The 13,812-nt window shown below is 46.8% G+C and overlaps 1 protein-coding gene across 1 annotated transcript in view; it reads right to left on the bottom strand.

Annotated features, from left to right (window-relative positions):
* Window positions 1-13,812, bottom strand: part of DDX54 (DEAD-box helicase 54) — a 48,522-nt gene that overhangs the window by 18,042 nt on the left and 16,668 nt on the right. Inside the window, exons 6-15 of the mRNA XM_069759870.1 lie at window positions 3,011-3,052; window positions 2,798-2,893; window positions 2,589-2,710; window positions 2,423-2,484; window positions 2,214-2,345; window positions 1,898-2,108; window positions 1,677-1,805; window positions 1,218-1,445; window positions 1,006-1,079; window positions 692-886 (exon numbers count right to left, since the gene is read on the bottom strand). Coding sequence (XP_069615971.1) covers window positions 692-886; window positions 1,006-1,079; window positions 1,218-1,445; window positions 1,677-1,805; window positions 1,898-2,108; window positions 2,214-2,345; window positions 2,423-2,484; window positions 2,589-2,710; window positions 2,798-2,893; window positions 3,011-3,052 — 1,291 coding nt within the window. The remainder of the gene's footprint in view (window positions 1-691; window positions 887-1,005; window positions 1,080-1,217; window positions 1,446-1,676; window positions 1,806-1,897; window positions 2,109-2,213; window positions 2,346-2,422; window positions 2,485-2,588; window positions 2,711-2,797; window positions 2,894-3,010; window positions 3,053-13,812) is intronic.

Below are 13,812 nucleotides of genomic sequence, written 5' to 3'. Positions count from 1 at the left end.
TCTGCTTCCCAAAGATGTGATAAACCAGTTAATTTATGTTTGGGGTTTTGGGGATCACTTTTTCACACAGGACCCTGTAGGTTTGGATTTCCTTTTACCTTAATAATAAATCATTTAAAAAATGCATTTTGTGCTGACTTGCGTTATCTTTGTCTAATATTTCAATTTGTTTGGTGATATGAAACATTTAAGTGTGACAAACATGTTAAGAAAGAAGTTTGGTGGGAGTGCTTTAACGTTTTTCAAAAACACAATTTATGTACTCCAAAAATGTTCCAAAATACGACTCACTCCTCAAAAAAGGAGCTCTTGCATGGCTACATTGAAGAATTAAAAAAGTTCTGGCTCTTGGAACATAGTTCTATAAAAAACTGCCAAAATAGCTGAAAAGGGAGTTTTTCTTTTTTTTCCTTACAAGGTGACTTTGGCTGTGGCACACGTCGTGATGCTAAAGATTGCACTATGCCAATTCTATGTGGCACCATATTATAAGCTAATTTTTTGCATTACAATCAGCAAGTCCAGCAGATTTGGATTTTTTGCGACTTGAATGTCGTAGCTGCGGCATGGCAAGATTCATTTTAAAAATAGTGCGATGTAGTATTAGCATAGTGCGAACTTTGGCCTCACAATGTGTATAGTGCCCAAAGTTGTCTTGTAGCCCAACCTCTAAATTAGTCTTCAAGGTTACCTCAAAGACTTCTTCTGCACTGTCCTGGCTGGATGGAATGCTGGTTTTGACACTTGGCACAGACTGCACTGTAGCCTTCACTTTCTCATCTTGCAGCCTCTGAAACTTGGTGATAACTCCAAGATCACGATTGCGCTTTGCTCGCATCACCTCACTTGCAGGGGTCTTGTTAGTGGCATTTATCTCAAAGATAGTCTGAAAATTAAAATAAAAAAAGCATACTAATAACTGTTCGTGAATGGTTAAAGTATGACTACATCACAAATGACAATGTGAAAGGCCATATTGTATTCCATAAATGTAATATCACTAACCGCCTTGGATTTGTAAGTTTTAATGCTGTCCACAAATTTCAGTCTCTGCATTTCTTCTCCACCAAGACGAGACCCTGACAAGAAATATGTAAGTCAGAAATAGATCAAATGTATATATAAAAAAGTAGCTTTACAGGTGAAAGGGCAAAGTTGAAAGAAAAATTATTGCAGAAGTTGGAGAAAGTTTTAAAAACAATGCAGGGAATACTCACAAAAGAGAGGGTGGACCCCCAGTAGGTTGTAATTGGCTTCTTTAACTCTCTTTATGGACTCGGGAGCAGGAGCAGTCCTAGATTTACTGTATTGTTTGTATGCATTTTCAGCCACATGATGGAGGTTCTGCAGATCCAAAGACCTCTCACGGTCTGTGATGAGCAAAGCATCTTCATCATCTATCAAGCTCTGTGGTACTCGTCCCATGACACCATCTATGTCTGTTTCTGTAGAGTGGAGAGGAATGATGACCTATTGTTTTTATTACAGATCTTTCCACTATAAAAATAAAAGTGGTACCTAAAACAAAACAGATATCCACTCTCCACGTCCAGCGCCAGCTCTCCATCGCTGCTCTGTGGTTTGGCTGCATCAGTGACATCACATTGAAAGTGCACATCATTGCTGCAGCCAATCATTGAGTTCAGAGGCTCCAAACACTACAATGTGCTGTATACCTGAACAACTCTCCCCTGCAAGTTTCAAAGGCCTTCCCAGGAAGAGGTGAAGATCATACACGTATGGAGTTTCATCTGAAGCTACAAGTGAATACGCTGTGCCACTGCGACCTGCTCTCGCCACTCGACCTAAGTAGCAGAAAGAAAAAAAGATGAAAACGTACCAAAAACCTGTAAAAACAGAATGAGTACATTACAAATTAGAAATTATAGCATCTTACCGACACGATGGAGGAAAAGTTTAGCCTTAGGCGGGAAGTTATAATTAATGACGTTGTCCAACATTGGTATGTCTATGCCTCGAGCAGCCACATCAGTAACCAAAAGTGCCCGAACTTTCCCATGCAGAAATAGGCCAAGGTTTATCTTCCTAGCTGTTTGATCAAGAGCACTGTATATGTGGGAACAGGGAATACCCTGCATGTCAAGTAACTGTATAGGATAGGCACAAAAGATAAAAAGGACAAAAACAGAATATATAAACACAATGCAGAGTTATAAAATTTACACTTTAAAATTGCGAGTCTCATCACTCACCTCTTTCAAGTACTCTGCATGATGTTTTGTAGCCACAAAGATAACAGTTTGTTCCTGAGGCTTCACAATGCAGCGCAGGAGATGAAGGAGCACGGCGGGTTTATCCTCTGCCCGCACATGTAAAAATGATAGCTAAGATGAAAGACACAATATATGGATGAGCGTGAATATAGAACAAGCACTACACAATCACTAGAAGTAGACTTTACCGTCAGCTGGTCACTAAGCTTTGAGTCAACATCCAGACGGACCAACACCGGTTCGATGAGACCTGTTACATGCAAAAAATAGAAGGAAAGAAAAGACATATCAGAAGTGTGAGTGACAATACACGTTTTGGGCAAATAGTGGACAAGGCATACTAAAACAGCTCACCAGCTCTGGCAAATTCCAGGAGCATCTTAGGGAGCGTTGCTGAGAAAAGCAAAGTCTGACGAGTTTCGGGAAGACGGGAAATTATTTCTTGCAACTGCTCAGCAAATCCCATCTCAAATAGCCTATCACAAACATAAGAGGTGAGGCATGGAGCAAAGTCTAATCATAAGTAAGGAACAGTATTGAAGTCTGACATACACAATACTAACCTGTCTGCTTCATCGAAAACAACATACTCCACACTGTGCAACTTAAGGTTCATTTGAATGGCAACGTGCATGAGACGACCCGGTGTGGCTATAATGCTGAGAAACCAACAAAAATATTTCAGATGCGTCTTGAACATAGTGCACAAAGTATCAAAATGTAGAAGATGTGAGATTGATGCAGATATCGTTACGATGTGACAAACCAAAACGTACATGTCAGGATTTTCATGAAGAGCAGCAAATTGATCTTCCATTCTGTAATGAATAAGAAAGAATATTACATGTATTACTGATGCTTTATTACTAAAGCAATTTATGAATGAGATTTTATTTTTTCCCATCACTTACAGTGGTGTGAAAAAGTGTTTGTCCCACTTAAGTGTTTCAGATCACCAAACAAATTTAAATATTAGACAAAGATAACCAAAGTAAACACAAAAAATGCAGTTTTTAAATGAAGGTCTTTATTATTAAGGGAAAAAGAAATCAAAACCTACAGGGCCCTGTGTGAAAGAACGATTGCCCTTCCACCCATTTAGGACATAATTTAACTGTGGCTTATCACATCTTTGGGAAGCAGTTCAAATTCCCTAGCCACCCACAGGCCTGATTACTGCCACACCTGTTCTAGAGCTCTTAAATAGGACCTGCGTAACAAAGTGAAGCAGACCAAAAGAACCTCAAAAGCTAGAAATCATGCCAATCCAAGTCTGGAACATATGAGAAACAAAGTCATTGGGAATCTATCAGTCTGGAAAAGGTTGTAGAGCCATTTCTAAAGCTTTGGGACTCCAGCAAATCACAGTGAGAGCCATTATCCACATATGACGGAAACATGCAACAGTGGTGAACCTTCCCAGGTGTGGCCGACCATCCAAAATTACTCCAAGAGCACAGCGACGACTCATCCAAGTCATTACAAAAGACCCCACAACAACATCCAACGAACTGCAGGCCTCATATTCCTTAGCTAAGGTCAGTGTTCATGACTCCACCATAAGAAAGAGACTAGGCAAAAAATGGCCTGCATGGCAGAGTTCCAAGAGAAAAACTACTGCTGAGCAATAAGAACATTAAGGTTTTGCCAGAAAACATCTTCATGATCCCCAAGACTTTTGGGAGAATACCGACAAGACAAAAGTTTACTTTTTGGAATTTGTATGTCCGATTACATTTAGTGTGATGGTCTGGGGCTGTTTTGCTGCTTCAGGACCTGGAAGACTTGCTGTGGTAAATGGGACCATGGATTCTGCTGTCTACCAAAAAATCCTGAAGAACGTCCGGCCATCTGTTTGTGATCTCAAGCCGAAGCATACTTGGGATATGCAGCAGAACAATGATCTAAACCACACTTGCAAGTCCACCTCTGAATGGCTTAAGAAACAACAAAATTAAGACATTGGAGTAGACTAGTCAAAGTCCTGACCTTAATATGATTGAGAAGCTGTGGCATGACCTAAACAAGGCGGTTTGTGCTTGGAAACCCTCCAATTTAGCTGAATTACAACAATTCTGTAAAGATGAGTGGGTCAAAACTACTCCAGAGCGTGTAAAAGACTCATTGGCATTTATCACAAATGCTTGATTGCAGTTGTTGCTGCTAAGGGTGAACCAACCAGTTATTAGGCTTAGAGGGCAATCACTTTTTCACACAGGACACTGTAGGTTTGGATTTTTGTTCCCCTTAATAATAAAGACCTTCATTTAAAAACTGCATTTTGTGGTTACTTGTGTTATCTTTGTCTAATATTTAAATTTGTTTGGTGATCTGAAACATTTAAGTGTCAAACATGTAAAAGAATAGGAAATCAGGAAGAGGGCAAACCATTTTTCTTTATCGCTTCATTGGGGGACACAGACAGCCATCGGTGTATGCTGCTGCTGCTAGGAGGCTGACACTATGCAAAAAGGAAAAAAGGATAGCTCCTCCCTGGCAGTATACACCCACCGACAGGCACCAAGTACCTCCGTTTGCGCTTAGTGTCTGTAGGAGGCGGACCTGGATCTCCCCAGATCCGCAGCTAACCTTTTTTTCCTTACAGGTATTGTTTGTGTTTAGTAACGCTCTCCTTTGTTTTTCAGATACAGCGTTAGGGAAACAGGGTGTCTGTCACCATGCCTTTCCAGGATGGGCGGCTGAGCGAGCGGTGTCACCCACATCGCAACTCTCAGGCCGCTGGCAGGACAATATTCCCTGTCACCTTCACGGGTGCTTCAGGGTCTAATTGTTGGCCGGCCCTTGCCAAATGTCCTCCTCACCCCTCTCCTTGGAGAGGGCTGAGAGGAAGACGGTGGTCACCAGCGGTGACCTCCTCCCTTCGTTAAGGGGGTTGATACAGTCTTCTGGATGAAGGATCTTCGTGTCCAGCGACCCTCCCCACCCATGGGCCCCTGGACGATCCTCATGACTCATGTGGAGCCGAAAGCAAGCAAGGTATTCAATTATGCACGCCCCCTGTTCATCACGCAGCCTCCTGCCTATCCTCCATCTTAGAAGCTGCAGCACCTGGCACATTGCTTCCTCTCTAGACGGAATCTCGGCTCGGGGGACACAGATAACTCCTAGATGCAGTTTGCTGTACCGGTAGGCTTTTGCCCTTATCTTATACAGAACCTCCCTGCAGTATCTCACTTATACTCCGGCAGGGTCCCCCAAGGCTATTATAGCGCACCAGGCCCTACATATGTCCAACTTCATAGCCATGAGTCTGACCAGACGTGTCTGACCATCTTAGAAATTGCATTTTTAAATTGCAGTTTTTTAATTGCTATGAATTAGACTAGAATTCCATGGGGCATTTGAGCATTCATCACTGCTGTACTTTCATCATCCTCATCACCACCTGTATCCTCTAATCAAGCTGTTTTGTCTACCCACAGGTATGCTGCTGTCCATCTACTCTGCCTTTCCTGCAATGTGTGTTTATGTGAACTGCATATAATTCCCACCTGGTATGCTGCTGTCCATCTACTCTGCCTTTCCTGCAATGTGTGTTTATGTGAACTGCATATAATTCCCACCTGGTATGCTGCTGTCCATCTACTCTGCCTTTCCTGCAATGTGTGTTTATGTGAACTGCATATAATTCCCACCTGGTATGCTGCTGTCCATCTACTCTGCCTTTCCTGCAATGTGTGTTTATGTGAACTGCATATAATTCCCACCTGGTATGCTGCTGTCCATCTACTCTGCCTTTCCTGCAATGTGTGTTTATGTGAACTGCATATAATTCCCACCTGGTATGCTGCTGTCCATCTACTCTGCCTTTCCTGCAATGTGTGTTTATGTGAACTGCATATAATTCCCACCTGGTATGCTGCTGTCCATCTACTCTGCCTTTCCTGCAATGTGTGTTTATGTGAACTGCATATAATTCCCACCTGGTATGCTTTGCTTACCCATTGTTTTCTATCCATTCGTATTTCACTTCCCTTGCTTCTTGCTTGCATACCTGAGTGGCCATCTACCCCACCCCCTCTTTATGACCTGGCTTAACTGTGAACATGTGCTCTAGACACACACGCCCACATCCCCTCTCTCAGCTGTGAGCCCTTAGGTGCCCATAAATTCATAGCCATGAGTCTGACCAGACGTGTCTGACCATCTTAGAAATTGCATTTTTAAATTGCTATGAATTAGACTAGAATTGGACTGGAATTGACTGGAAGGTAAAGGAATAGAAAACCACTATAATGTTTCGGTTTCTTTTCACATTCACCCCCATACTACTCTATTTCTTCCTATCTCCTGTAGTCCCTCCACCCAGTAAAGAACTAGTCATTTCTCCCTCCATCCTCCCCAGTCATCTCACCTCCTCCACAGAACTATTCGTCCACATACAATCCTTTCTCGCCAGGCACACACGGCCACATCATGACCTATCCAGCTCACACCTTCTAACGCTCTGTCTGCTGCTCCTCATTGCTGGCGACATATCCCCAAATCCTGGCCCTCCTCATCACATCCCCACACTCATTTCTAATCCCCTGCCACGATCCTCTACACGTCCTCGCAACCACAGTAACCTCATACCCATTCATCCTGCCCCCACTCCCCCAATTTCCCTATCTGGAGCACTATGGAACGCACGCTCTGTCTGCAATAAACTTCCATTTATCCATGACCTCTTTATCAATAACAAACTCTCCTTCCTCGGCATCACTGAAACCTGGCTCACCCCTTCTGACACAGCCTCCCCTGCGGCACTCTCTTACGGTGGCTTCCACCTTTCTCACACACCCCGCCCCAGCAGCAAGCATGGCGGAGGAGTTGGTTTTCTCCTGTCAGATAACTGCTCCTTCACCCCAATCCCACTGCCACCCTCTGTTATCCTCCCTTCCTTTGAGGTGCACTCTGTGCGCATCTACTCCCCCTCCAACCTCCAACTGGCTGTCATCTACCGTCCCCCAGGGCCAGCCACCACCTTCTTCGACCACTTCACCACCTGGCTACTCCACTTCCTCGCCGCTGACATCCCCACTATCATCATGGGCGACTTCAACATCCCCATTGACACTTCCCTCTCAGCTGCCACTAAACTTCTATCTCTCACTTCCTCCTTTGGCCTCACTCAATGGTCTTCTACAGCCACCCACAAAGATGGTCACACACTGGACCTCATTCTCACCCGCCTCTGCTCCCTATCTAACCTCTCAAACTCACCTCTTCCTCTTTCTGACCACAACCTACTTACATTCTCTTCCCTTTCCACTCCTTGTCTACAACCCCCACCCCACAAACTCTCACACCCTCGCAGAAATCTTAAACACCTTGATCTTCACTCACTCTCTGAATCCCTCCTCCCTCTCACAGACATAAGCTCCCTACACAATGCGGATGATGCTGCCACTCTATATAACACCACAATAGCTGCAGCTTTGGAATCTCTTGCCCCTCTCACACATACCAAAGCTCGCAAAATCAACAGACAACCCTGGCACACCAGCATGACAAAAGAACTGAGGCGAGCTTCCAGAGCTGCTGAGCGCAGATGGAAAAGATCCCACTCCATCGAGCACTTCATCGCATTCAAACAGTCCCCCACTGCTTTCAAAACCATGCTCGCCACAGCAAAACAAACCTACTTCTCATCTCTCATATCCTCCCTGTCTCACAACCCCAAACAGTTATTCAACACCTTCAACTCTCTCCTCCGTCCCCCAGCACCTCCTCCCTCCCCACTCATCTCAGCTGAAGACTTCGCCTCATTTTTCAAGCAGAAAATTGAGAACATCAGAGACAATTTTAGTAAACAACCCCCAGAACCCTTCCTCCCAACTACCCAGCCCTCCACCTCCAAAACCAACTTCTCCACCATTACAGAAGACGGACTCTCCACTCTACTCTCAAGATCGCATCTCACCACCTGTGCACTTGACCCATTCCCATCCCACTTCATCCCAAACCTCACCACAGTCTTCATCCCAACCCTAACCCATCTCTTTAACCTATCACTAACAACTGGCATTTTCCCCTCAAGCTTTAAACATGCCACAATCACACCTATCCTCAAAAAGCCCTCTCTTGACCCATCCTCTGTATCTAGCTATCGCCCTATATCACTTCTCCCCTTTGCCTCAAAACTACTGGAACAACATGTCCATATTGAACTGTCCTCCCATCTATCTTCCTGCTCCTTCTTCGACCGCTTTCAATCAGGCTTCCGGTCACACCACTCCACTGAAACTGCCCTAACTAAGGTCACCAATGACCTATTAACCGCCAAGAGCAAGCGACACTACTCTGTCCTCCTCCTCCTGGACCTGTCCTCTGCCTTTGACACAGTGGACCATTCCCTGCTGCTGCAGACCCTCTCATCCCTTGGCATCACAGAATTGGCCCTATCCTGGATCTCATCATACCTAACTGACCGTACATTCAGCGTCTCCCACTCACACACCACCTCCTCACCTCGCCCCCTATCTGTCGGAGTCCCGCAAGGTTCAGTTCTAGGACCCCTGCTCTTCTCCATCTACACCTTTGGCCTGGGACAGCTCATAGAATCTCACGGCTTTCAGTATCATCTCTATGCTGACGACACACAGATCTACATCTCTGGACCAGATATCACCTCCCTACTAACCAGAATCCCTCAATGTCTGTCTGCTATTTCATCCTTCTTCTCCACTAGATTTCTAAAACTTAACATGGACAAAACAGAATTCATCATCTTTCCCCCATCTCACGCGATCTCCCCAACGAACCTATCCATTACAGTAAACGGCTGCCCACTCTCCCCAGTCCCACAAGCCCGCTGTCTTGGGGTAATCCTTGACACTGATCTCTCCTTTAAACCACATATCCAAACCCTTTCCACTTCCTGCCGCCTCCAACTCAAAAATATTTCACGGATCCGCACATTCCTAAACCAAGAATCTGCAAAAACCCTAGTCCATGCCCTCATCATCTCCCGCCTTGACTACTGTAACCTCCTGCTCTGTGGCCTCCCCTCTAACACTCTTGCACCCCTCCAATCTATTCTAAACTCTGCTGCCCGATTAATCCACCTGTCCCCCCGCTATTCCCCGGCCTCTCCCCTCTGTCAATCCCTGCACTGGCTCCCCATCACCCAGAGACTCCAGTACAAAAGCCTAACCATGACATATAAAGCCATCCACAACCTGTCTCCTCCATACATCTGTGACCTCGTCTCCCGGTACTTTCCTGCACGCAACCTCCGATCCTCACAAGATCTCCTTCTCTACTCCCCTATTATCTCCTCTTCCCACAATCGCATACAAGATTTCTCTCGTGCATCCCCCCTACTCTGGAATGCTCTACCACAACATATCAGACTCTCGCCTACCATCGAAACCTTCAAAAAGAACCTGAAGACCCACCTCTTCCGACAAGCCTACAACCTGCAGTAACCACCGATTGACCAAACCGCTGCACGGCCAGCTCTACCCTCACCTACTGTATCCTCACCCATCCCTTGTAGATTGTGAGCCCTCGCGGGCAGGGTCCTCTCTCCTCCTGTACCAGTTGTGACTTGTATTTTTCAAGATTATTGTACTTGTTTTATTATGTATACCCCTCCTCACATGTAAAGCGCCATGGAATAAATGGCGCTATAATAATAAATAATAATAATAATAATAACTCTATAGGGGCCTCTCTTTCTAAGCCCACTATCATTCATTACGCTTGCGCACGCTGCAAGAAAAAGTGGTCAGCAGGCCAGTCGTCTCCTTTCTGCCAGTCCTGCAGTCCTCCTACCATGTCTGCCCTTCAGGAACCCTCCGACTCTCGGGATGGGTGCGCTCCCCCTCCCCCAGAGTGGGCCATGGCCATGTCTCAGTCGGTCTCTGACCTGAGTCGGGTATCCCAGTCTCTGGTCCATGCGCTTGAACGACTTCCACAACTGTCTGCAGCCACCAGTGCTCCGAACGTCCCTCATGGCGATTCGCACGCACCTGATATCGACCTTCAAAGACACAGACCAGCTAGCCGTTCTAGAAAAAGGACTGTTTGGCTCCTCATCCAGCTCTCCGGGGCCCTCCGCAACACCCAAGCTGCTCTCCTCTTCCCAATTCCCCACTTTGGAGGAGGACCTTGGGTCAGATGTAGATTCACAGTCTGGGTCTGACTGATTCAGACCAGATTTCCAGTATGCAGACAATGGTTGATAGTCTGATCTCTACTATCTCTATAACCCTCAAACTTAAACAGGACGAGGATCCTACCCAGGATCCTTCAGTCTCTTTCAAGCAGGTAAAACGTCCCTCCCGCTCCTTTCCCAACCACGAGGAGTTTGAGTCTACCCTGTCTAAGCACTGGGAGCATCCCGAAAACCGTTTTCCGGGAAGAAAGCACTTGGACGTCCTATACCCCTTCAGTGCCGATCTTCTTGGCAGATGGGCAGAGTCCCCCAAGGTGGATCCACCAGTTTCTTGTCTTTCCTCTAAGACTGTTCTGTCCTTACCGGATGGTGCGTCTCTTAAAGACGCGACAGACAGAGGCACTAGTCAAATATGCCTTTGAGGCATCTGGAATATCCCTCTGCCCTAATTTCGCCTCCACCCGGGTGTCAAAGGCCATCTCCGCCTGGGCCAAGATCCTTTGCTGGGGCAGCTTAACTTCGGCAGATCAGGATGAGCTTGCCGAACTGGCAGACCAGATTGGCCACGCTGGCAAATACGTTTTGGCTGCCTCCTTGGATACGGCAGCCTGCTCAGCCAGAGCAAGTAGCAACATCGTGGCTATACGCCGCATCCTTTGGTTGAAGGCATGGAGTGCAGATACTACTTCCAAGAGGTCCCTCACCAACTTAGCCTTCCAAGGCTCCAGGCTCTTTGGGGCTCGGCTAGACCAGATAATTTCAGACGCTACCGGCGGCAAAAGCACCTCTCTCCCTCAGTCTAGACCCAAGCATTTTTTCAACAAGAAGGGCCCTCAGCCCTTTAGTCCATTTCCAGCGTCAGAATCCTCTTCACAGCAGGAACGTCCCTCTGCCTCAGGTGAACGAAGGAAACCCTCTTACAAACCAGCTCCCAGCTGGAGGCCTAAGGGCCAACCCTCAAGATCCTTTGGGTTCCGTTCTAAGTGATGGGTCGCCCCCACCTGAAAGTCTTTCCAGGGTGGGAGGCAGGCTTTCCTTCAAGGACGCCTGGTTGTCGGTGGTCAGTGACGCCTGGGTCAGGGAGATCGTTACTTTCAGTTACAAGATCGAATTTTCTTCCCGCCCAGAAAGTTGCTTCCTTCTTTCTCGCCCACCAAAGCAGCCGTCTCAGTTACCCAGTGTTCTCCAGGCAGTATCCTCCCTGGTCACCGCTGGTGTAGTCGTTCCCGTTCCGTCAAAAAAACAAACAAAAAAAAAAGCATTAGTGCGCATGCGCCGGCGCACTGTGCCCCGGAAGTATTTCGTTGTGTTCCGGGACATAGTGCGCTGGTGCATGCGCACTAATGCTTTTTGGCTTTGCCCGCAGTTGGGCAAAGCATACTGCGCGTGCGCAAGGCAAGATCGTGTTCTACGGAGGAAGGCGAATCAACTTCAAGACAATATTGCGGCCAGCGGGAAAGGAAGGGGTGAATATAAGACCCGAAAACACCGCCCATCGGACCGAAAAAAGGGCCCGCCAAGTTCAGGTGACAGGTTCCCTTTAAAAATATAAAGTCAGAGGGGATTCCGGTCATCCTGATAGCGCCAGACTGGCCTAGGCGCCCTTGGTATGCGGAACTCGTGAACGTGCTCTCGGATACCCCCTGGAGGCTCCCAGACCGTCCAGACCTTCTCTCACAGGGCCCGCTCTTCCACCAGAGTTCTCAGTCTCCGAGTTGAACGGCATGGCCGTTGAGGCCGCGGTCCTAAGGGAGTCCGGTTTTTCCCACTAGGTCATTCAGACCATGATCAGAGTTAGAAAACCTGCTTCTTCCCGCATTTACCACAGGTACTGGAAGGCTTTTTTCCAATGGTGCGAGACAACCATGTTTTTCCAATGTCTTTTTCCCTTACGGACTTTCTTGGTTTCCTCCAGGCAGGTCTCGACTCGGGACTATCCTTCAGTACCCTAAAGGGTCAGGTCTCCGCTCTGTCCATTCTTTTTCAGAAGGACCTGTCTTCCATCCCTAAGGTGAGGACTTTTCTCCAAAGAGTTGCGCATCTTGCCCCTCCTTTCCAGTCCCCGTTGGAACCTTGAGATCTAAACCCGGTTCTGCGTGCTCTCCAGGCAGCGCCCTTCGAACCTCTTCAGGACGTTTCCTTTTCCCTTCTTTCCTGGAAGGTGGCCTTTCTAATTGCTATTACATCTATAAAGAGGGTCTCCGAGTTGGCAGCTTTATCCTGCCGTTCTCCTTTTCTGATTCTCCATCAGGACAAGGTAGTTCTCAGACCTGTCCCTTCTTTCCTTCCCAAAGTGGTGTCCGCTTTCCACATCAATGAAGACATCATTCCTCCCTCATTCTGTCCCTTCCCCGATTCATCCCATGGAAAAGTCTCTTCACAAACTGGACGTGGTCAGGGCCATTCGGGTCTATTTTTCTAGAACTGCCCCCTTTCGCCAATCCGATTCTCTGTTTGTCATCTCTGAGGGTCGCTGGAAGGGTCTTCAGGGGTCCAAGTCCACGATCTCTCGTTGGATGCGTTCAGTGATAATGGAAGCCTACCGCGTTCATGAGAATCGGTCCCCTCCAGGGGTGCGGGCCCACTCCACCAGAGCTGTCGGAGCATCTTGGGCTGTTCCCCACCAGGCTTCCGCCTTACAGGTCTGCAAGGCCACAACCTGGTCGTCAATGCACACTTTTACGAGGTTCTATAGGGTTCATACTCACGCCTCGTCTGATGCAGGTTTTGGTGGGAAGGTACTGCAGGCGGCAGTTGCTGAGTCTTATCTCTTCGTTTTATTCCCTCCCTTCTTTTGGGACTGCTTTTTGGACGTCCCATGGTTGTCTGTGTCCCCCAATGAAGCGATAAAGAAAGGATTTTTTGGTACTTACCGTAAAATCTCTTTCTTGGAGCCTTCATTGGGGGACACAGCACCCTCCCTTCTTGTTTTTCTGGTAACGTGTTTGGATCTGAGCGCCCTAGTTGAGTTGGTAGTTATACTGTATATTCTAAATTCTGGTCGCTTCTCCTATTGCTTTTTTCACCAACTGAGGTACTTGGTGCCTGTCGGTGGGTGTATACTGCCAGGGAGGAACTATCCTTTTTTCCTTTTTGCATAGTGTCAGCCTCCTAGCAGCAGCAGCATACATCCATGGTTGTCTGTGTCCCCCAATGAAGGCTCCAAGAAAGAGATTTTACGGTAAGTAAAAAAAAATCCCTCTTTTACACTTCTGTATGTAGAGCCAACATATGCTGTGAACAGGTTCCATTAAAGCATGGCAATTCCTGTCCGGAGTCTCACAATCTACAACATAATTTCATCCCTAAAGGTTTCCAGACAGACAAGAAGAATAATAGCTACGCCCGCTTATGTAATTTGTTAAGGGGGTATCCTGATTATCCCTTTATAACAGATGTTGGGGAAAGAAGATTTGGGCACGCTGAATTTCAACATGCTCAGTTCTTTATTGT

This window comes from Ranitomeya imitator, chromosome 1 (genome assembly GCF_032444005.1).
Source record: "Ranitomeya imitator isolate aRanImi1 chromosome 1, aRanImi1.pri, whole genome shotgun sequence".
Taxonomy (NCBI): Eukaryota; Metazoa; Chordata; class Amphibia; order Anura; family Dendrobatidae; genus Ranitomeya; species Ranitomeya imitator.
This window is presented reverse-complemented; position numbering and strand designations above follow the sequence as displayed.